General features: G+C 44.8%; 1 protein-coding gene across 2 annotated transcripts; it reads right to left on the bottom strand.

The window, feature by feature from the left end:
• Window positions 1-5,736: 5,736 nt before the first annotated feature.
• Window positions 5,737-22,985, bottom strand: Pabpn1 (poly(A) binding protein nuclear 1). 2 transcript variants are annotated; one of them, XM_087197183.1, is made up of 10 exons: window positions 22,844-22,985; window positions 22,468-22,555; window positions 21,536-21,975; window positions 20,814-20,930; window positions 9,143-9,257; window positions 8,208-8,275; window positions 7,822-7,928; window positions 7,046-7,133; window positions 6,721-6,872; window positions 5,737-5,863 (listed from the first exon to the last, which is right to left on the bottom strand). In XM_087197183.1, the coding sequence occupies exons 3-10, from the start codon at window positions 21,965-21,967 to the stop codon at window positions 5,824-5,826; spliced, it is 1,119 nt and encodes a 372-aa protein (XP_087053309.1). In that variant the 5' UTR covers window positions 21,968-21,975; window positions 22,468-22,555; window positions 22,844-22,985; the 3' UTR covers window positions 5,737-5,823. The 2 variants fall into 2 exon arrangements, with proteins under 2 accessions (XP_087053309.1, XP_004864224.1); XM_004864167.4 differs by lacking the exons at window positions 20,814-20,930; window positions 21,536-21,975; window positions 22,468-22,555; window positions 22,844-22,985 and adding an exon at window positions 9,564-9,929.
• Window positions 22,986-22,999: the final 14 nt, after the last annotated feature.

Here is a 22,999-nt window from a genome sequence, read left to right as displayed (position 1 = left end):
AAATATCTAAACACAATAGCAACCACTGAATTGCAGCCTTGAGAAGTGATTTTTTTTTATGGTATGCTAATTATATCTCAATTTTAAAATATCACCTGGTGTGGTGGCACACACCTGTAATCCCAGCACTCTGGGAGGTTGAGGCAGGAGGATTGAAGGTTCAAAACCAGTCTGGGCAATTTAGTGACTTATTAAGGCCTTGAAGGAGATAAGGATGTAGCTCAGTATGAAGGCTGAATACCACCAAACAAAAGAAGAAAAAGAAAAAAGTTGGGTGTGGTGCACACCTGTAATCCCAGCACTCCAAAGACTGAAGCAGTAGGATCACAAGTTCAGGGCCAGCCTGGGCTTCATAGTGAGTTCAGGCCAGCCTGCAATAGTGAAACCTTGTCTTAGTTACTTTCTCCTCGCTGGGACGGAATACCCAACACCCACAAATTAAAAGAGAAAAGGTTTATTTTGGCTCACTGTTTGTAGATGTTTCAGTCTATATACCAGGCTGGCTCCCGGGCAGAGCAGCACAGTTGAGGGGCATGGCAGACAGGAAGCAGAGAGATCAAAGGAGGAGGGAGGGAGACACTAAACCCTTCCAGGCCACGCCCCCAGTGACCCACCTCCTCCAACCAGGCTACACCTCCCAACATCACAGTCAACTATAAACTCCTCAGTGGATTCATCCAGTGATGAGTATCATGCTCATGATCCAGTCACCTATGAGCAAGTGAGGCTTTGGGGGATATCTAGATATAAACCATAATAACAAACAAAACAACAAAAACCAAGGTGTGGCAAACATACTTTTCATCAGTAAATAAAAACTCCTTTGCTAACTGGCTCCTTTTTCTGTAACAGTGCCCAGCACGTGGTAAATACTGAATGTCTGTTTGAATAGTTATCTATAAGCCTAAAAGGAAAAGAGGAATGGGAAGTTAGCAGGGTTATTTTGAAATTTGATCACAATGTGTTATGACAGCAAGAAAAGCTGTTAAATTATTGTAAAAGCCTGGCAATTTTACTCTACCTCTGAGCAGGTTAATATCAAATGGTATGGAAAGGCTTGTATGTGTGTGCAATTCTGTTTTCTCTCCTTCCTTCTCTCCCTGCCTCCCTCCCCACTCCTTCCCTCTGTTGTTCAGTGTATGTAACTTGAAGCTAATTTATACTAATAGTTATCTGATTGGAGCCTCAGATTTAGAATCTGTATTGTTCTTACTGAAACACAGCATGGAATTAACATTAAACTCAAATAAAACAAACCTAAACTTAAAAATGCAGGAAAAAACAAAAACCGAGCAAGTGCTTTTTTCTATTGCCAGTGTCAGGTTAGGCAAATCCTGCCTTAAAATGTAAAATTAGCTGGGCATGGTGCAGCATACCTATAAAACAAGCACTCTGGAGTCAGGCATGATGGTGCACACCTCTAATCCCAGCACTGGGGAGGCTGAGGCAGGAGGATCACTATTCGTTGGAGGGCCGGGGATTTAGCTCAGTGGTTCTGCCACCTGCCTGCAAGTGGAAAGACTTTGATCCCCAGTACAAAACAAAACAAAACAAAAAACAAAAACCAGGGGTTGGAGGCTAGCCTAGGCTACGTAGTGAGAGCCTGTCTAAAAAACCCAAAAAAAACAGCACTCTGGGAGGCTGATGCAGGAGTCTTCAAGCCCAGCCTGGGCAATTTAGTGACTCAGTGAGACTCAGTCTCAAAATATAAAATAAAAGACTGGGGATGTAGCTCAATATGAAGGCCATCAGTTCAATCCCCACTAGTGCAATAAACAAAGTGCAGTGTTATCTTGATTTATTTTGCATTACCCAAAGGCCCTCTAAAGATCTGACTCACAACCCTCATCTTAGACAAGAAATTTTTAAGTAGTTTCTCCTAAATTTTTCCTTAAAGACCCTTCCCACCAACAGCATTCCAATGAGTCTGAGCTTGTTTCTATTCTTCAGTTGACAGGAAGTTTATCAGGAGTGATGAACACACACCATCTATCAAAAATAACTGAGCTTGTCAAAGGATAGCAACTTTCTTTTCATGCTTCTGCCCCAATGTAATCCCAGCACTCAGAAAGCTGAGCCAGAAAAACTGAGTTGGAGGCCAGTAAGGGCTACATAGCGAGTTGGAGGCCAACCCATAGTGTAAAGAGAGATCTTGTCTCAAAAATAATAAATAAATAAATAATAAACAAAACCACTGATAATGATAAAGGGAAAAATAAGAGACCATATAAAGCAGGAACTCTCAGAGCCCTATTGTTACTGGGGCTCTAGGGTGCTAAAGAATGGTCAAGACAAGTGTAAGAGGTAGTGAAGTTATTAAAGGTATAAAAGGTAGGAAAAGAAGTATTCTGTGTAGGGTGCAGCGGGGCCCACTGAAAGCTTACAAAGGCCACGAGGTTAATGGCCACCCTCTATTGTGTCCCCCACTCCTCAGGCTGCTATCAGATCTAAGCCATTCCATCAAAATCCTGCTTGTAGCCGGGGATTTAGCTCAGTGGTTCTCCCACCTGCCTTGAAAGAACAAGGACCTGAGTTTGATCCCCCGGTACCAAAAAAAAAAAAAAAAAGTCCTGCCTGATTTCATGCCAGAATTGAAGACAGCATTTTCTGATTGGTCCCAGATATAGGTCTTGGGAACTGTTTTTGTTGTTGTTTGTTTGTTCCTGGATCTCTATTATTAACACTCCCACTTGCCCAGATGGTTGGCCATGCCCTAATCTACCTCATTATAAGGAAGGGGGGAGGTGGGAACCAGTAGGATAAAGGGAACACTATTGTTACTGCCTTGTTCAAGACAGGAAAGGCAACCTTAAGGGAATTAACATCTAAATGGCAGGCACTAAGATATATAAAATAATAATAACAATAATAAATGGCAGGCTCTGGGAGACGTACAAAGACAAATCTGTGCCTTCAAGCAGCTTGTAATCTAGTGGGGAAACAGGAACATAATTACTGTAACATGAGGAGGCTCGAGATAGGAACAATTTGCCCTGATGGCATCGGTGATTAATTCTGACATAGGTGTAGTACCTAGTTTATGCTTTGAAGGATTTGAATGATTTCGATAGAAAAGTTAATGCCTATAGCAGGATAGAGGGAACAGCATGAGTCATACAAAAATACAGCAACTCAACTAGAATGAATACGCAGTACATCACATGTAGGATAGGATGCAGCAGAGAAATATGATGAGGATTAAACTGGGAAAGGCCTTAGTTCTACACCTTTGTACTTACTAGTGGCATCACAGAGCATTTTTTGGCAACAAGAACAAATGGGGAGCCACTCAAACGGTGCAACTAGGAATTGAGAAGCTAACAGACAATACAAAGTAAAATGGACTCAACACAGAAAATGAAATCCAAAGGTCAAAAAACATTCACCCTCCAAGCCCTAATTTAAAGGAATCTTTTAGAACTAGGCATTTGGTGCCCCCTGGTGGGTAGATGAGAACTCCCCAGCATTAAGGGGATCAGTCCGTGTTTCATGCTTCAAATGAACTCCAGTAATTCTGAACACTTTATCCAGCATATGGCTAGTCAGCCTCTGCAGGAGTTTCCACACTGAGATGCCCTCACACTACTATAGTTTTCCAGAAAAAAAAAAAAAAAAAGACTTCACATGCCTAATCACAACAGGAGGTAGTATGATCAGTGGTCAATACTAAAGTACTAGTGGTTAACTAGAATTACTGAGAATTTACTGAGAACTCAGAATACAATGCAACCGGAGAGGCAGGTTAAGGCTTTCTGGATACAGAACACAGCCATTTCAACCTAAGATTTTTGGAGGAGCATCCAGATCATGATCAGAGGTAACTCAGAACCCAGTACGCAGAGGTTGTGTAGGTTTGTGCTGGGAAGCAGTGCCCAAGAATAATGGAAATAAAGTCTTTGTAAATAGGGAAGGGTGGAGGGGATGAAGGGAGGGCTAGGAATGGGGAAAAAATAAGAACCAAGATGCATCATGTAAAGGTACAAGTTCCCAATGAGAAATGTAAATGTTGTATACCTAAAATGTACCAATGAAAGAATTAAAAAAAAAAAATTTAGGACCAATCTAATAGAATATGGAAGCTAGACATGGTGACCGACACTTGTTATCTCAGTACTCTGGGAAGGAGGGGCAGGACCCCAAATTTAAGCACACCCTTGTAACTTAATGAGATTCTGCCTCAAAATTTTAAAATGAGCCAGGTGTGATGGTGCTTGCCTGCACTGAGGATCATTCAATGAGTTCAGGTTTCAAGGTTAGCCTAAACTACATACACTGTCAAAAAAAAAGTTAAACTAGATGTGGTAGCACACACCTAATCCAGGCACTCAGGAGGCTGAGGCAGGAGGATCATGTGTTTTGAGGCCAGCCTATGCTTCAAACTGAGTTGAAGGCTAGCCTGAACTACAAAGCAAGACACTGTCTCAAAATATTTTTTAATTTCTAAAAAGGGATGGGGATGTAGCTCGGTGTGAAGGACCTGGGTTCAATCCTGAGTTGTGCAAATTTTATACATGAAATTACCACGATGGCTAAGTATCCCCTCAGCAAAATTTAAGACACCAAAAACAATGAGACACAGTTGTGAAGTTATTAATGGACTAAGTGGTCATTTCATGGCTGGGAGAAACATGCTTTGCAATTGTCTTAGGTTGTTCTTGCATTTCTTGAGTTCACCCTGAGATAGGAAGGTACAAATTTAGGGTATGGTTATAGATAGTTCACTTGCATGTAAATTTTGCTATTAGATCATTCTAATCTGGCTATTCTTTCACTTATGCAGAACACTCATCAGCTATAACTAAATACATAATGTTCCTGCTAGTTGTAATCTAACTCCTACTCCTTAATTTACAAATGGGAACTCCCCCTCCAGAACACCAATACTTTTACAAAGTAAAATTAACAGCCATCTGCGATGTAAGAATAAAAAGATAAATGATCTTTACACCCAAAAGGCCAGAACAATTTTTATTTTCAAAAACAACTTTATTCATGACACATATTTAAAAAAAATTCCCGCCCCCTGGAAATGAGCTAAAAAAATAAACAAAATCCACCTCCCACCTCCCTGTTCCCACTTCCTCCCATTCCCTCCAAATAAAAGGGAAAAAAAGGCAAAGAAAAAAAAACAACAAAACAAAAAACTGAAAAACAAAAAACCCCCCAAAACAAGGTAGTGCATTTCCCCAGGGGGAAGGGGAATTTACACTGGAGCCGCTGGGAGCGGAACGGAGATCTTCCGGCTACAGAAACCTGCAAAGAAAGACACTCAAAACAGAAAAAGAAACACAAAAGGAAACAAAATAGATCACCAGGCAATCTGGAGGGCAGGGAGCCGAAAGTCAGTTGGGGTAGGTGGTAAACCTGGCAGGACAGGAGCAGGCGGGAGGGGACTGTGAAAGGCAGGGAGAAGATGGAGGGAAGGTAACAAGCAGAACAGTTTGGTGTCCTTCCAGAGCCCTGGGTAAAAAAAAACCCTCCTATCACCCATGCCCACCTACCCTTGAGCAGCCCTCAAAGGGGTGAAGTAGGGCAGGGAAACATGGGCAGCAGCTTGCACAGTTGAGAAGTGTCCATGGCGAATCCCCAGAGTGAATGAGCAGCCCCCTGCCCCACTCCCTGGGCCTTCCCCTACTCCCCAAAGCAGGTCCCTCCTCAGCAGTTAGTTATGGGATTCTCCCCCCTTCCACAGTGTATCTTTTTTTAAAAAATATTTTTTTTTCCATCAAGGTCATCTTCTGTTTTTCTTTTTTTTTTTTTAATTCTTTTTTTTTTTTCCTTCTTTCCTTTTTTTCCTCTCTCTCCTCCTAATACACACTTTTTTTAGTAAGGGGAATACCATGATGTCGCTCTAGCCCGGCCCCTGGAAGAAAGAAGGAGAGTTAGGTGTTAACATGATCACTAGATAGATCAACACAAGCCCCTCCCCGTGGGCCCTTGCCCCAGTTACTGTGAATGGAAGTGGGGAAAAGAAGTTTTCAAGTGTCTTAAAACCGACTCCACAATCCCAGAAATAGCAACACACCTGGCAAACGGGGGATAGCAGGGGGTACTAACAGAATTACTCTGCCAAACAGCAGCAATAAAGAGATGCATCTGAGAATCAGGAGCAAGAAAAAGGACCCACTGTTTATCCAGTTTTCATTGTCCACAGCTCTTAAACCCTATCTTGTGAAAAGCCAAGGTTTTATGCCTAACCTATATTTAAGTGTAAGAAAGGAGGTAAAAGCTAAGCCACAACACGGGCACCACACCAGGCCCAGTGAGAAATTAACCTTGGAAAAAGGCTAACTCAATTAAAGAATAAATATCTCAAAATCCTCCCACATGGCTGTGGAATAATCAACTGGCCTCTGGTGTCCTTCCAAGGGAGGTTTAACCTCTCCCTAACCCTGGGAGAAGTAGCAATCACAGTCCTGAGGCCCTGTTCTTCCTAACTTTGGGTAAACAACTTCAAGGCAACCAACTCTAAAGCACACCACACACAAAAAAAGCCGGGAGGAAACATCTCAGACGCCTTCAGCCCTTGTCACCAATTTCTGCTACAGAACAGATGAGATTGGCCTCCTGATCTGGCCTGCAACTACCTTCCTCACCCTGCACAGGCTGGAGACCAAGTCCAGGGGAGGGGAAGGAAGGGAAGGTCCTCAGATCAGGAGAGAATGAAGCATACAGGGCTCATGGGAGGCGGGGAAAGAGGAGCAGCCCATCTATCCTGACCTGTAGACACGACCTCGGGGCCTGCTGTTAAAACCACTGTAGAATCGAGAGCGGGAACTGTTATAGTTGGTGGTCCGGGCACGATAGCGGGCACGCGGGAAACCTCGGTCTGTTGTGCTGATGCCTGGTCTATTGGTTCGTTTTGGGATCACCTGGGAGTAAAGGCATACAACAGAAAGCCTTAGTGTGTTGAGGATTTAGCTCAGTGGTGCTGCTGCAAAAGCAAGGTCCCAAGTGCGAGTCCCCATACAAAAATAAAAAAAAGAAAGCCTTAGTGTAAGCCTGAAGAGTTTCTATATTACCGAACAGCAATGGCAGGGCTTACCTTGATTTGTCTTCCTCTAAATAGGGACTCGTCTAAGGCCAGGGAAGTCCTCACTGACTCTTTGTCTGAGAACTCTATATAGGCAAACCTGAAGAGAATAATTGTCACTTTATCTGCGTTCACAAATAGCTCACAGATTAACTGCAACTTGTAGACATACTTTGTTTTTTGGGGGTTTTTTAGTACCAGAGATCGAACTCAGGTCCTTGTGCTTGCAAGGCAAGCGACAGAACCACTGAGCTAAATCCCCACGGAACCACTGAGCTAAATCCCCGGTCCCAGACATATTTTGAATACTATGTGTTTACGTTTTAAATTACTTAATTCACTTTTTTGGGGGGTTTTTTTTGAGACAGGGTTTCCTTATGTAGCCCAGGCTGGCCTTGAACTTCCTGGAAATCCTCTGGTCCCAGCCTCCTGAGTACTAGGATTACAGGTGTGTGCCACCACGCCCGGCTCTTAATTCACTTTAAAATAAAAGGTTTTAATCAAAGTTTCTAGCCACTCAGCTGCCTGTCCCCTTCTAATTTATGTGCAACCTCTGATATACATCAACATTAATACCACATTAGAAGAAAAAGACCATTTGCTTTAACAATACGTAAATTACTGCTCAATGAAAAGCATAAGCTATTGCTGGGGAATGTATAGCTTAGTGGTAGAGAATGTGCTTAACATCCACTAATGCCCTGGGTTTAAACCCAACCACCGCAAAAACAAAAGCTCTAAGTTATTTTTAACTGATTAAAACAATCTTAATTTCTTTCCCTACTTACCCTTTGGGATGGCCACTAAATTTGTCACAAAGTATGGTGACACGGTTAACTGAACCACAGCCATGAAAGTGAGCTTCTAGCTCTTCTGCTGTTGCACCATAGTCCACCTGAGGAGAGGAGGGACATTTTACAGGTACTGAGCTAGCTCCTGTCTCAACAAGTCCCCTGCCTGACCTTTAGTTTGGGCCATCTCTATATATCAAGGCATGTCAAATAATCCTTTGACTTGCAATTCCGGAGCTTTTGTTGATAACTCCATATTTTACCTCCTTCCAACTCTCCCCACACCCAGAATCACCACCTATACTGGAAATGTTCAAGATTATTAAATACCTCCTCCAAGTAAAAATGTACCCACAAACCCCAATTGAATCCCTAATACATACATTGCCAACATAGATGGAACGAGCATCAGCCTCCATTCTCTCTTCGATAGACATGATCACTGGACCAGCTTTGAGAAAAAAATAAACAAACGTTTTCTTTTTTTCTTTTATTCTTTGATTCTTTGATACACAGCCTGACTATGTAGCCCAGTATGGCCTCAAACTTGTGATCCTTCTGCCTCAGCCTCCCCAATGCTGGGATTACAGGCGTGAGTGGCCTACCACACACCCTACCTCCCCCACCAACACACACGTTTTCTACTAGGTCAATATATATGTATGCACCCCCACCACCATTATACCATAAACTCAGGGAAGACAAAGATTTTTGGTCTGTCCTATTCTATTCCCTGCTGTTTCCACTACCTAAAACAGAGCCCAGCACATAATAGTTTCTCACTAAATATTTGACAAATTAAGGAGTAAATTAATACATCCTCAAAAGTCACAAAGAACACAGGAATCCCCACCCCCCCCCAATTAAGTCCTTACTGAATGCCTTTAAGAGGGAACAAAACTAAAGGGCTGAGACTCGACATTTTTAGATTAAAGAAGCCCCTTGCGGCTAAGCAGCTTCCCTTGAAAGTTGTAACTAAACAGCCTTCAATTGAAACAAAAAAAATTAGACTAGAAGGTCAAATGCCAGATGGCAATCTCCACAACAAGGGTAGAGGCAGATTAAGAACAAAGAGAAACACTTTTATAACGGTGACAAAGAGAGGCACAAGATTCCTACCACCAAAACACAGGTTCTTTTTTGTCTGTTCTCACAAAGGTCAACGGAGCACACAATGGACTATGGACCATAGCACCTGCCCAATAACTGCTCAGACAAGCAGCTCCGAGGTCCTAAGCAACTAATGCCACATTCCCTGTGCTCCCCACAACCCTCCAACCTGGGGCCCTGGCGTGAGTGCAAACTCCCGGTTACTCACCATTGCCTGGAGGTGGACTCATATTCATCTGCTTCTCTACCTCGTTCTGCAGCTCTTTTAGCTTCTCAGCTTCTTCCTCCATCTCCCTGACTCGAGCTTTGATTGCTTCCAGCTCCTACAATGAATGGGGAGGGCATGCGGAGGAGCCGCAGAGGAACCGACGCTGGGGCTGGGTCCGCAAGCGGCCCCAGCCACGCTCGACCATTTCCCTCGCTGAGCGAGGGTCGCGACGAAAAGCAAGTTACCTTCCCCACAACGACGCTAGACACCCATGACGCCGGACTCCGCCGGCCGGCCGGGCCCTTCCCCTGCCCGGCCCCAGCCACGTTATTCCCCGCCCCAGCCAAGCCCAACCCCCGCCAGGCCTCCCGTATGAGCTCCGGGCCTCTCGTGACCCGCGCGCCCACCCTCCTTCCCTCACCGGGTCCTCAATGGCGCCGTCCCCCGGGTCACTCTCCACAAGCCCCGGCTCTTCCTCCTCCTCTTGGCTACCGGCGGCTCCCGAGCCAGGCCCAGGGCCAGGAGCTCCCGGGGGGGCGCGGGGCCGGGGCGGCTCCTCTTCGGGCTCGGGTTCCGGCTCGGGCTCCAACAGCAGCTCCCCAGGCTCCAGTTCCTCAGACTCCACGCCGTTCCCGTAGTCCCCTGCGCCCCCCGGGGCCCCCTCCCCGGCCTCCCCACCGGCCCCGGGCACAAGATGGCGCCTCCGCCCCGGCCCGGAGCCCCGACCACCCGCAGCCCCTGCTGCTGCTGCCGCCGCCGCCGCCGCCGCCATCGCCGCTCAGACTGGGGCCCGCCGCTCCGCGATTGGAGAGCTGCGCCGGCCACGTCGAGGATTCATTAGTCAAGCAGGGTGCCCGTCACGCGGGACTGGGACTCCATTGGGGACCACAACTTGGCAATCAAATAAGACCCCGCCTCTAAAGGCGGGGCACTGCGCCAAATTCTCAAATCCCGGTAGGAGAAATCTGTCTGTCAATCAACATACGTTCCACCTTCTCTGAAATTCTTTAGGTAACAGTACTGCCGCACAGTGACATTCCTTGCTCCTCCCTTGCCTACGGGAGGGCTCACGAACTATAGGACGCTTGGTGATTGGCCCCTGACTACGCGACTAGAAAGCTCCATTCTTCCGATCGCCTCACTGCAACAGTCTGGTCTCCAGTGGCGATTGGCTCGCGAGATTGAAAGGGCTGACATCCGTTGGGTGACAAAAATGAGGCTTGTGGAGGGACTGGCTGCCGGGCTTCAAGCTAGGGAAACCCGCGGTCCTTGGGGGCCGCCATCTTGAGGCTGCTGAGGACCAACTATCGAGCTGTTTTAGGCAGAGGCCCGATCGCGGGGGTAGGGGAGGGCAGTAGAGGATTCCTGGAAACTGGTCTCCTAACCAGGAAAACACCAGAAGGTGGGATGTTGCCGGAAGCGGAGGTTCTGAATGGAGCATTCCAGGAAGGAACTTACTTTTCAATTTAATTAATGGCACCCCCATCCATCCGGTCTCCCCAACTATAAAGCAGGGAAGAGTTCTCACTCAGACGTACCAATCATGAGACCTGTCGTCCTGCCTAGTTTCAGTCTGTTTCTTCTCTTGTCTGGACTGTTAGTTTCTCAGCTTCTAGGTCACCGCCCCTCCAACCTGCAACGCTACCAAACTGGCTTCCCCTTTCCTGGGCAAGTAAAGCTCAAAATTCCTTACTGCAGCTTTAAATACCCAGGGCCTGGCTACTTTGTGAAAGTTTCCATATTGCTCCTCCTCATAGGTGTACCTGGCATTCAGACTATGCCTCTGTACATGCAGTCTGTTCTCAACCAGACAACGGCAAAACCCAGTAATCCCCTCATGCAAAGCCCTCCACAGCGGGCCTACCTCCACTGTGCGCTTAACGGTTTTGTGCTGTCTTTCCTCAGTAAGCAGGGAGTGCCTGCCGGTGAGGGACTGAGTCCTATTTCTATTTCCACCGCGAAACAGTATGCCCAACATATAACGCGTGTCCTTTATGGGTCTTTGTTGACTGAAAGATGCACTGACTGGAGATCTGCGTGCCACCCCCATCTTCAATTTCCCAGCCTCCAAGCCCTCTTTGGACATGGCTGCACCCTGAGACATCAATAAGACCTGGCGCTGGGAAGGCAGGGTGCCATATTTTAGTAGAGACCTACACATTAGAAGTAAAGAGGTGCTAGATTTCCAAGAGGCATTTTTTTGTAGGCATACTCATGACAGGTCTGAGAACCAGATTCACATGAGCTCAAGCAAAAAGTTAAACAAGCATGGTTGGGACACAGGGATTTGTCTGAGGAGATCCCTATTAGCAAACCAAAGAATCAAAAGCACTCATTGTACCCCACTCTTTCCCTCACCCCCACTTTTTCTCCCAATGCCTTACCTGGGGAGATGAGGAACTTGGAGGAGAGTCACAGTCACTTAAAAGTTCCCCCAAAAACTTATCAGCCACCTCTCAGCTTCAGTGATCAGGGAGAACTACAAGGATGTGCACTGAAAACAAACTCTTAGTTCCCTGGAAGAAACGTCTGTTTATACTGATGTTGATCTAATTTATTCAGGATTTGAGTTGGGTTGAGCTGGGTATAGTTGCACACCCTAGTAATCCCAGCACTCCAGGGTGAGTTAGGCCAGGCATGGTGGCCCACAACTGTAATCCCAGCACTCAAGACACTGAGGCAGGAGGACTGCCGTGAGTTCCAGGCCACTCTGGTCTACATAGACCAAAAAGAAAAAGAAAAAGCTCAAGTCAAAAGGATCACTGTGAGCTCGAGGCCAGCCTGGACTATATATTGAGGGCTGGTCTGAAAAAAAAATTTTTTTTGGAGCATTTTACTGATAATTTCATTTAAGCAAGACAGCTAAGGAAAATGTGGATTTTTTTTTTTTTTTAACGCCTTTGCTTTTTTGCTTTTTTTTTTTGACAGGGTCTCACTGTGTAGTTTAGGCTGGCCTTAAACTCGCTGTGTAGTCCAGGCTGGCCTCAAACTCCTGGCAGTCCTCCTACCTCGGCCTCCCAAGTGCTGGGATTATAGGTGTATGCCATCACATCCGGCTAAATCCTATTTTTGTTAAGCACTTCATTTTGTAACAGCTTCTATTTCTTATCTCATTGAATTCTCACAATAACCTAATAAATACTTTCAAAACCATAACATTTTCCCCCATTACTGGGGACTGAACCAGGACATTCACAACGAACTACATTATAAGCCTTTTTTAATTTATAATTTTGAGATGGAGTCTCACTAAGTGACTAAGTACCAAGGCTGGGATCAAACTTATGATGTTCCTGCCTCAGCCGCCCAGAGTGCTGGGATTGTAGGTGTGTGTCACCACACCCAGCCAAAGTCACTATTTTTTTTAGGTAAGAAAACGTTTTAAAGAAGTAGAGTACTGTAATTTGCCCAAGTCTTGGAGCTATCTAGGGGTGTAGGGAATTCAAAGCCAGTTTTCAGAACATATCAAAATTCACTAATACCTGCTTTAATATGAAAAAAAATATGTATAACACAAAACTGCAAAAAAATACATTTAAATTCAACAATAGACAATATTTAAATACTACATTGTTTCTCTGGTATGAGAAACCAAAAGTGGAAATAAGGACTAAAATTTATAATAGATATTGGGAAATGAGAAGAAAATGTTCAAATGAGAAGGGGAACAAGGAAAGAGGGAGGGAGAAAGGAGGGAAGGGACAAGAAAAAAAAGTGAAAATAGAAAAAATGGAAACAAAGATTTTGTGTTTCTGTAGTACTGGGGATCAAACTCAGGACCTTGTGCTTTCGAGGCAGGCACCATGCCACTGAGCTACATCCCAAGCCTAAAAGAAAGATTTTGTACATAGGGAGGGGATGGGACTTGAGGAGAGAGATTAATGGGAAAAAAGAGGCTGGATGTACCATGTACAGGTGCAAATTCCCTGTGAGTGTTGTCATTATGTATGCCTAAAATGTACCAATAAACATTTTGCTATAAAAAATAAACTAAAAATTATATCTAATCAAAAATTATTTTGTAGCTAATAAAATGTTATATGTGTCATAAACATGCAAAAATGACAAGACTATAAAATTTTATATAAGTATGATTACAACTATGTTTAGCTGATTAAAAAAAAAAACCTTGGGACATAAGGGAAAAAGGAACAAAAAGCCAATACAATCTTTCTATTCTTTGGCAATACATACCCAAACCAGACCATCCTAATGCAGAACACTTGGGCCAGAAATAAGGGTAGTTTCAATCTTGTTTGTATGTATGTATGTATTTATTTATTTATTTATTTATTTATTTATTTTGGTACTGGGGATTGAACGCACAAGCGCAAAGACCTGAGTTCGATCCTCGATACCAAAAAAAAAAAAAAAAATGTACAATCTGGAACTACATTTTGTGTGTGTGTGTGTGTGTGTGTGTGTGTGTGTGTGTCGGTACTGGGAATAGAAACCTAGTACCTCTTACTGAGCTAGATTCCCACCCCTTTTTAAAATAAATTCCTTAGGCTGGGTTCAAACTTGTGACTGTCTTGCCTCAGTCTCCCCAGGGGCTGAGATTGCACCACCATGCTGGCTTAGAAGTACATGCAATAATATGGTAACCACTCATATGTCACATATGGCTATTGAATAGCCTGATTTAAAATATGCTGAAAGTGTAAAATACAGACTGAATTTTGAAGGCTTAGTATGAAAAAAAATGTGGAATAACTCAATAATTGTTTACAGCCAGGCATGGTGGTGCACACCTGTGATCTCATCCCTCTGGGAGGCTGAGGCAGGATAGCAACTTCAGGCTCAGCTTGGTCAACTTAATCACTTAGTGAGAACTAGTCTCAAAATAAACTTTTGTGTTGTTTATTTTTGAGACAGGGTCTCGCTATGAAGTTCAGGTGGTTGAGGTGGTCTTGAACTCACTGTGTAGCCCAGGCTGGCCTTGAAATCATGGCAATCCTTCTGTTTCAGTCTCCTATATGCTGGGATTACAGGCATGCATCACCATGCCTGCCTACAAAATCCTTTTTAAAAAGCTGTCAATGGAAAAAAAAAAAAAAAAAAAGCTGTCAATGTACCTCAGAGGAATGGCCTTGGGTTCAATCTCACCCCCTAAATTTTTTTTTTTTCTTTTCGGTACTGGGGATCCAACTCAGGACCTTGCACTTGAGTGGTAGGTGGTAGAACCACTGAGCTAAATCCCCGGCCCTAAAAAAATTTTTTAAATTAATTACATGTTAAAATGATAGTATCTTTAACATACTGTGCTAAACAATTACTGAAATTAGTTTTACCTATATCTTTTGCTTTTTTTTTTTTTTTTTTTTTTGAGACAGGGGCTATGTAGTCCAGGCTGGCCTTGAACTCACCATGTAGCCCAGGCTGGCCTCAAATTTGCAGCAATCCTCTTGCTTCACCCTCCTAAGTGCCGGGATTACAGGTGTTCAACACCATGTCTGGCTGTGTTTTTAATAAATTACTAGAAAATATAAAAACTACATATGTATATATATATATTTTTTTTTTTGGTACTGGGGATCGAACTCTGGTCCTTGCGCTTATGCAGCAGGCAGCGAAACCACTGAGCTAAATCCCCAGCCCCCATATATATATATATATATATATATATATATATATATATATATATATATATATTTTTTTTTTTTTTTTTTTTTTTTTTTTTTTTTGGTACCGGGAATTGAACTCAGGATCTTGCACTTGCCAGGCAGGTGCAGCACCACTGAGCTAAATCCTCGGCCCATTGCATTATATTTTTATTGGACAGCACCTTATCATTTACTGAAGCCTTTATTATTTACTTACCTCTATTTTGGGGGGTCATGTTTTTAATTTTAATTTTTAAATTATTAATTTGTTTCTGGTACATAAGGATTTATATTCATCATGGGGAGTTGATACATGTACATAACACATCTTAATTCTTTTTATGTTGCCTTCCTCCCCCACGCACAGTGTCTCTATGTAGCTCAAACTCGAACTCTCCATCCTTCTGCCTTAGCCTCCTGCATATGGATTACAGGCATGCATCACCATGCCCTGCTACTTACCTCTATTTTACAGCAGATCCCAAATATCTTCTAATGTGGTCTGGCCCTGCTTACATCAACTCCCTCTATCTGCCCTTCCATAGAAGTGCAGTGGCCATTTAAATATGGGCTGCTCAACTGCTGAGCACTGCTTAATAACCAGTCTGATTGGTTAATTTTCTTTAAATCTTTGTATCTGAAAAACTAGTTTTAATATATACTGTACCAGATGTCATTTTCAAAAAATCAGAATATACAGACAGCAAAAAAGAACAAAATAAAATTACTCATTAAATCTACCATCTAGAGAATCACTGATGAATGTTGACATATACCCTTCCAGAAATGTTCAGTATACAAATCTATAGAGGCATACACACATATATTTTAGCAAATGGGATCATACTGTATAAATTTTTATATTATATATACACTATTAACATATTTTTACCTAAGAAAATACAGAAACATCTTTCCATTTCAGTAAATATATTTTTCCTATTCTATTTTTCATAGTTTTACTCAAAAGTCACTTTAGCAATGAGGGCTTCCCTAACCATTTTATTTAAAAATAATATCTAGAGCCAGGTGAGGTGGCACACACCTATAATCTCAGCACTCTGGAGGCTGAGGCAGGAGAATCACTGTGAGTTTGAGGCCAGCCTGGGCTACATAGTGAGTTCAAAACCAGCCTGGACTACATAGCGAGACCTTGTCTCAAAAGACAAAAAAACAAAACAAAACAAAAAATTAAAATCTACATATTTTTATCCTTTCAATTAATTATTTTTCTTTACAGTACTCATCACTTTCTAATATGTGATGAAATTTATTGATTTATCCCTCACTAGAATGTAAGCACTATGTGGGCAGAGATCTTTCTGTTCATTTTACCTCGGTGCCTAGAATTGTGCTGAGTGCACAGAAGATGCTGGAGTATTTGGTCCATGAGAGAATAATGGATAAAAAACAATGACATAGCATTTTATTATACTATGTCCCCTGGTTGTGTTTTTAAATTATTTATATATCTCTTCTAGAGCCATACTTAAATTAAGGCAGTTTTCTTTTTATGTTTTAAAAAAAGCTATTAAGTAAAAACAATATGTACAATCCATCCATTTGTTAGAAATTGTAACTAATTGTTGCCCAACTTGATATCAAAAGTGCCATTTGGAGAAATAGTATTCATGGAGAACCATTTGAAGGAAACACATCTGTCTGTTTCTCTGAATAGTCTAAAGTTTAGCTCTGTACTAACCCAGACCATCACAAAGCTGTGACTTTGGACTAAATTGTGAAAAGCCTGATAAAACAAGTTTAAGACCTTCTGAATCTCCATTTGGCATTTCTAGAGCAAAGTGGTATACAACTCAACATCAAATTTGCTGTTAGGTGTTAACAGAGAATGCTGTCTACTCTTACTAGGTGTCTTCTCTGAAAATCTACAAAACTTTTTGCCCTTCTTGAGTAAACGATAGAGTTTAAAAGTCCTAAGAGAAATGTGAATCTTGTGTTTTCCAATTTGCTTTGGCCACAAAGAAGATCAGAGACAAATTCGTAGACTAACTTTGGTATTTGGGGATACTGCATATTTATATAATGCTTTTCTGTGCATTAATTTTCCTTTTGCTGAACCTTACTATATTTTGATATTCCCTTTACCCTTACTTTAAAAATCTGTATTTTCCCAGCCGGAGACTCAGCGCAGTGGCACCCCGCCTGCCTTGCAAGCACAAGGTCCTGAGTTTGATCCCCCGTACCAGAAAAAAAAATCTGTATTTTCCCGTTATTTTGTCTTTTATGTATTATTGTAAGATATTGCAAATGCTTTTTGGAACTAGCCAAATATAAATCAGTCAGTTGCTTAACCAGTCACAATATATAGGGACAAATACACCAACTATCATACCTGATACTATTAAGAACATCTAAGTCTACTTCTCCTAGTGCCAATGTTCACCAAGCCACTCTGATTTTACTACAGCTTTCCCTGTAGATTTTTCCTATAGAGAATGGAAAGGTAACACTGGATTCAATTATGCTTTTATTTATTTTTGAGACAGGGTCAGACTATGCAGTTCAGGTTGACCTTGAACTCACTATGTAGCTTGAACTCAATGGGTGATCCTCCTGCCTCAGCCTCCTGAGTGCTGGGATCACAGGTGTGCGCCACCATGCCTGGAGGCCATTCAACTGTACTGAATTGCTGAAAGCAATTATATTCTCACAAATTAACATAAAAACTCAAATACCAATTTGTTGTACTGGGTTATAGATTTAGAAATTTCCTCTTGAAATTCAGAATTAGGATTACTATTTCTGTCACACGATTTTGACGTGCTACAGAGATGAGCCAAATAATCCTAAAGATTCTATCTGGTTTAGCGGTTTGCATTCAAATGGCTGAAACCAAATGTCTTAGTGGATCAGGCAAGGAAACGGGGGCTCCATTTTTACCAGACCTATTTTAAGTCTGAAGTAGGCATCAAGAAGAAATACTCATTATTGTACACTTTTGATTAGAGGCCAAACTGCAACTGGGGAGTTGATTTCACACAGATTTTGGGTGAGTTTTTTGTGTTTAAGTGTGTGTATGTGTGTCCCGAAGTACCATATACCTGTACCCTCTTCGGGCTAGGGTTGGCATAGATGGAGCTCTTCACTTTGAATATCTGACAGGGTTGGGGTGAGGTGAGGAAGATGATGAAACAACTCTTGATTTTTTAAAAAAAATTTCAACACTTTTCCAAATCCCTGTAACTCTTAAGTCTTGCCCTTAGCAAGGTCATGAAGAAATGACTGGACGGAGGAAAGTTCTGACCCCAAACTATAGAGTATAGAAGTCACAAAACCCTGTTCAGTCATTCTCATTAAACTTTTGGGCTTTATTTATTTATTTATTTTTAATACCACCATTACATATTACACAAAAATAAAAGTCAAATGAACTTGGTATTTATAAATTATTAAATAAAAATACAGGAATATATATTTATATTTATAGAGCTTTTTCTTTTCTTCTAAACTAACCAAATCTGTTCTCCTGCCGTTTTATGATTTAAAAAAGTAAAATAGTGTATGTATGCCCTAGAATAAGTGGGGAGTAGGATTAATAATTGTAGGACTGAGTTGCCCTACTTCTGCTCCTTCCTTGGCCTAAGCAAAGTTCCTATTTGTCCCTTTGGGCTCCAGAGAGCAAGAAATACCCTCTCCACCTATTTACTCTTTGAAAAATGGGAATTACACTTATTTCCCTCATTTTAAAAAAGCGAAATAGATTTAAAAATTGGGAGCCATACTCAGCCTTCTTGGCCAAGAGCTAATCCCAAGGAACTATATGGCTCTAGAAGAGAGTCCCTAGTTTTCCCTGACAGAAGTCTCTGGGGTTTCCATTGCCCCTCAAACTAAGAAGGGTAGGACAGGTCAACACTGCCCACTGTGATCCCATTCCAGCTACGCTTCTGGGAAACCAGACCAAGCCCTTTATCCTTTCAGAAAGCAAACTCTTCTTCCACCCAGGTGTGAAGGCCTCAGAGCAGGGTATTTCAATCATATCACCTGACCACGGTTCCTGCTGCCCCTGTTTGCTAAAGGCCCCCAGGAATGCTAACATGGACAAGCATCCTGTGGTAGAGGGTAAGGTGAAGAGTCTGTCTGCCCCAAACCTGGGAGAGCACAGGCTCCAATTGGAAGTGATGGTCTGGTAAGTGGTTTTCCAACTTTCTTTTCAGCAGCAATCCCCTTAATGCAAATAAAATCTTACCCTGGACCCCGATATATAAAACAGCGACATGGGGAGTTGTTCTGTTTGAGGGCAAGTTCGAAGCCTTCTCAGCCCCCCACCCCTTTCATCTCCCCAAGGACTCCTGAGGCAACCCCTAGGACACTTTGGGGTTCTGCCAAGCAGTTTGAAAACCACTGGCCTAGCTTGTCCTGAGCAAGTCAGAGACCCCACCCCACCCCAACTGCTTGCCGCAGACTGGCTCTTGAGTTTCTGATATCAGCGTACTCACCCAGTGGCACATGCAGTCTTCCACCTCCCCCACGAATACCATTAAAAAGTGCAGCCCTCTTTCAAAAGCAAAGGTCTGGACTAAACCTGAGGCCAATTTGGTCCCACATTCTAGCATAGTTGTCTATGTTGCCACATTCTGGGACCAAGTGAAAATCTCCTAGAAGCGTCAACTGTGGTCGAGCTAAGCTGATCATTGCTTAGAATTGCAGGCAGGGTTCTAGAGCACTGTGAATGAAGTCAACATTGGACAGCAGCAATTTTAGCACCTTGAAAAGTGCAGCAGTGAGTCGTCTGGCTCAGGGCATGCATTTGGAGTGAATCGTTTCTTCCTCGAGAGAAAAAGCTATAGTCTGAATTTGTTCTAGAGGACTGTGAGTTCTAAAGTTAGCATCCTCAGACTCTGAGGTACAAGTAACACCCGTGCAAACAGCGTGGCTTCAAATGAAACAGAAATGCTTCTAGGTCATGGTAGGTACTCTAGAACCCATACACCTGGCCCCTCAAAAGCAGCACGGAAGCCCACCACACAGAATAGGCCAGTCATGGAGTACCTGTCACCCTCACACCCATGGGGCTCAGAGCTGAAATGGTCCTCTCAAGACATCAACAGTCTTACTGAGACACAGTGCAGAACCCAGACTGTTTTTGAGGTCAGCATTTGTCTACATCCTCAAAAGGAAAATTAGAGCCCCAATTTAGAGTTTAAGTTTGGGTAAAGAGGTCCCAGAGATAGGGAATACTTTAGGCACCATTGTGCCCCAGTGGGAGGGGAGGGTGGCAGGCAGACCCAGCTACCGAAGCCCCCACCCTCCCAGGCTCCACAGCCTTGCCCTTCTGACAGAGCCCAGGAGGCAGCAGCAAGTGCTCAATGCACAAGGAAGGAACAAGGCCAGCTGCAGAGCTGTTCTTCTCTCCAAAGCCAGGCCAAAGACTTTCTGCAGAGAAGAGCCAGCACCCTCAGTCTGGATACAGTGTTTCTCCCTCAGCCTTGTGACTTCAGGAAAAGGGAAGGGGAAGGAGGGGCTGGGAGGAGGGGCAGAGGGCTGTGGATAGTTGCCAATGCAAGAGGCAATGTTTTCTCCTTGAAGAAGCCCACCACCACCAGATCAAATGAACAGCCCAGCATGCACATGCACACACGTGTCAGACAGCTGGCAGCCACAGCCGCCTCCCCAATCACCTGAGAACCCCAAACTTCCATTTCAAAAGGTTGAGCCCTCCAGGTTCCTCAAATCCCACTCATCCAATGGAGACGCAATTCCTTATGCAAGTCCACCTTCCTCAGGGCTGCAAACCAAGCTCCAGGTAGTTTCCTGTGCATGACCTATAGGGATGATCCCCCCCACCCCCCAAACCTTGGAATGACTCCATCACCTGGCCCCTTCCTAAAACATTCCCCAGTGTCTGCAGCTCACTCTTCCAACTCTGCCTGGCACACTCAGCTCCCTCACCCTCTACCTTTCCCCTGCCCTGCTCTGTTGCACATCCATCCATTCACCCCACTTCTTCTAAGGGCATTCTCTGTTCTGTTTCTATTCTCCCAGCCACACCTAGCCCCACCTGGCCTTGGACTTTTTCACTTGCTAGCAAAAAAGGCCCCTACAGTTACCAGGGCCCCCAGTGCCACGGCCCCCGTCAGCACTGTCCTCACTGATGCCCAGTTCCCCTCCCGCAGACGCCGCGCCTCCTCCAGGGCCCCGTCCCCGTATAGAGCTGTGAACTCCGCCTGTGGGAGAGAAGGGAAGTAGGAGAGAAAGAAGGAGAAAGGGATATCAGGAGAGGAAAGAGTAGAGAGAAGAGGAGAGGAAGAGTTCCAGTTCCATCCACTGTGAGCACTACCCCATTCCCAGCTTGTCTCCGACTTCAGAGCTCTGCTGACTGCAAACCCCTCCTTGCCCCAAGTGCCTGGCCAGCTTGCTTGTGCTCCCTGACTTAAGTAAAATCCATCCTTTCCTTGGCAAAAAAAAAGTCTACTCAAAACTGACACCTTTTGCCAAGGCTCGCCTGATATCACCCCTCCCCACCTCCCATGCCATGTGCTCAGGTGTAACACCTTTGGACTGCAGGCACTCCTTGGGTGCCATGCATTCTGTCCTCTGCTTGGGACCATGAGCTCATCCAGTGATTACTACATGGCAGCCCTGGAGTGCAGAGTTCAATGTGATGCTCACAGTGAGGGCATCTTAGTCTGACTCCACCTAAAGAGGAGGGTACACCCCCATGCCTCCTTCCCAGCACAGCTGCCCCAGCCGCCAATCAGAGCCCCCATCTTCCCCCTGGAGATCAGCTTTGCAGAGGGATGTGCAGAGCAGCAACTGAGAAGCTTCTTACCCAGCCCCCACTGCTGTGGATCCAGTCGGCCAGTCTCGTCTCCAGGTAAGCCACCATCCACTCCTGCACTTGGCCCACCAGTGGTTCCATCTCTTTGTTGACACTCTCAGCACATAGGGCAGCCCCAAAGACAAAGAAGGCCACAAGACGGCCCCAGTTTGGGCCCCCTTGGAAAAGTTCGTCGGAGACCTGGGTGAAGCGTTGCTGGGCTGAGCCAGGGGTCACATGCAGCTGAGCAGCCAGATCAGAGAAGGTGCGACGGAAGCGGGTCTCGAACTCATCTCCAGCTGCCCGCATGGCTTGGTGCAGTGGGTCAGCTGCTGGGCCCTCCCCAGGGCCAGCTCCACAGACATAACCCTTCTGCCTCAGCTTATAGCCTACAAAGTCAGCCACCAGAGCCCGTGTGTCTGGTGCTGAGGCTGGGGTCGCCATCCGGGCGGCTGTATGGGACAAGGATGAGACTGTCATGAATACACGGGAGGTATGGTCGAGGGGTGTGAGGGGGTGAGGGTGGGGGGGGTGTTTCCAGTCTGGCCAACCCGAAAAGACGGTGTGGTGGGGCAGGGGGTGAGGAGGATGAGCTCAGAGACTACTGGGAAAGACAGGCAAGAACAAGAGATTTATGTTAAAGTGTGGGCTACGGCATGAAGGGATGGCCAATATATTTGGAATATTCCAAATCAGATGTAAAGCAAGAACATTTTATTTTTGAATACTTCAGATTCTTTTCAAAACACCTACACCAGCTCTAAGGCACCCTGACACCCCCTCCCCCACCCCACCCGCAACAGTGAACATCTTTTTGGCTGCAGGAAGGGGCTTACTTAGGACCTCCCCAGAAGCAAGAAGTGACCACAGGGAGGGGACGGGGCTGAAGAGAAAGGTGGGAAAGGGCAAGGGCTGCCCAGGACAGAGAAAAGAAGGACACTCACCCAGCCTGGGTGGCAGCTCTTAGGACCCAGTGCTGGTGGCAAGGAGCCCCCAGCTGGGGCCTTTCATCCTCCCGGCCAGCTTGGAGTCCTGGAAAGGGGAAAGAGAGATCAGAACTGGGCAGGGATCTGAGTCTGGCCTGAGAAGCACAGGGTTACAACTCCTGGGACCGGGCCTCCTGCCCCCAACGCTCTACCAGCTGTGTGGCCGAATCCATGTTTCACGACTGTCCTCCCAGGAAACCCAGAGCCAAGGGCTTCCTGCCGACACCATCCTATTCTCGGTTCCCCCCAGGGCAGCCCAAAGGCCCAGCTCCTCCTTTACCCCCACCCTTAGCACGTCTCCAACCCCGCCCGCCTGCCAGGTTAGGGATCTCACGGGTCAGGCCGCCGCCGGGATCCAGGCCGTTTCCTGGTGCAGGAGCTGGGAGGGAGGGAGGAAGGGAGGAAGGGAGGGAGGGAAGGAAGGAGGGAGGAGAAAGGGGGGCAGGAGGGAGGGCCCGGCGCCGGGTGATGATGGGGCCCAGAGATGCGT

This window comes from Heterocephalus glaber, unplaced genomic scaffold, assembly GCF_053883595.1.
Source record: "Heterocephalus glaber isolate CG9 unplaced genomic scaffold, H.glaber_assembly_v1.0 deba00001662, whole genome shotgun sequence".
In the NCBI taxonomy this organism is placed as follows: Eukaryota; Metazoa; Chordata; class Mammalia; order Rodentia; family Bathyergidae; genus Heterocephalus; species Heterocephalus glaber.
This window is presented reverse-complemented; position numbering and strand designations above follow the sequence as displayed.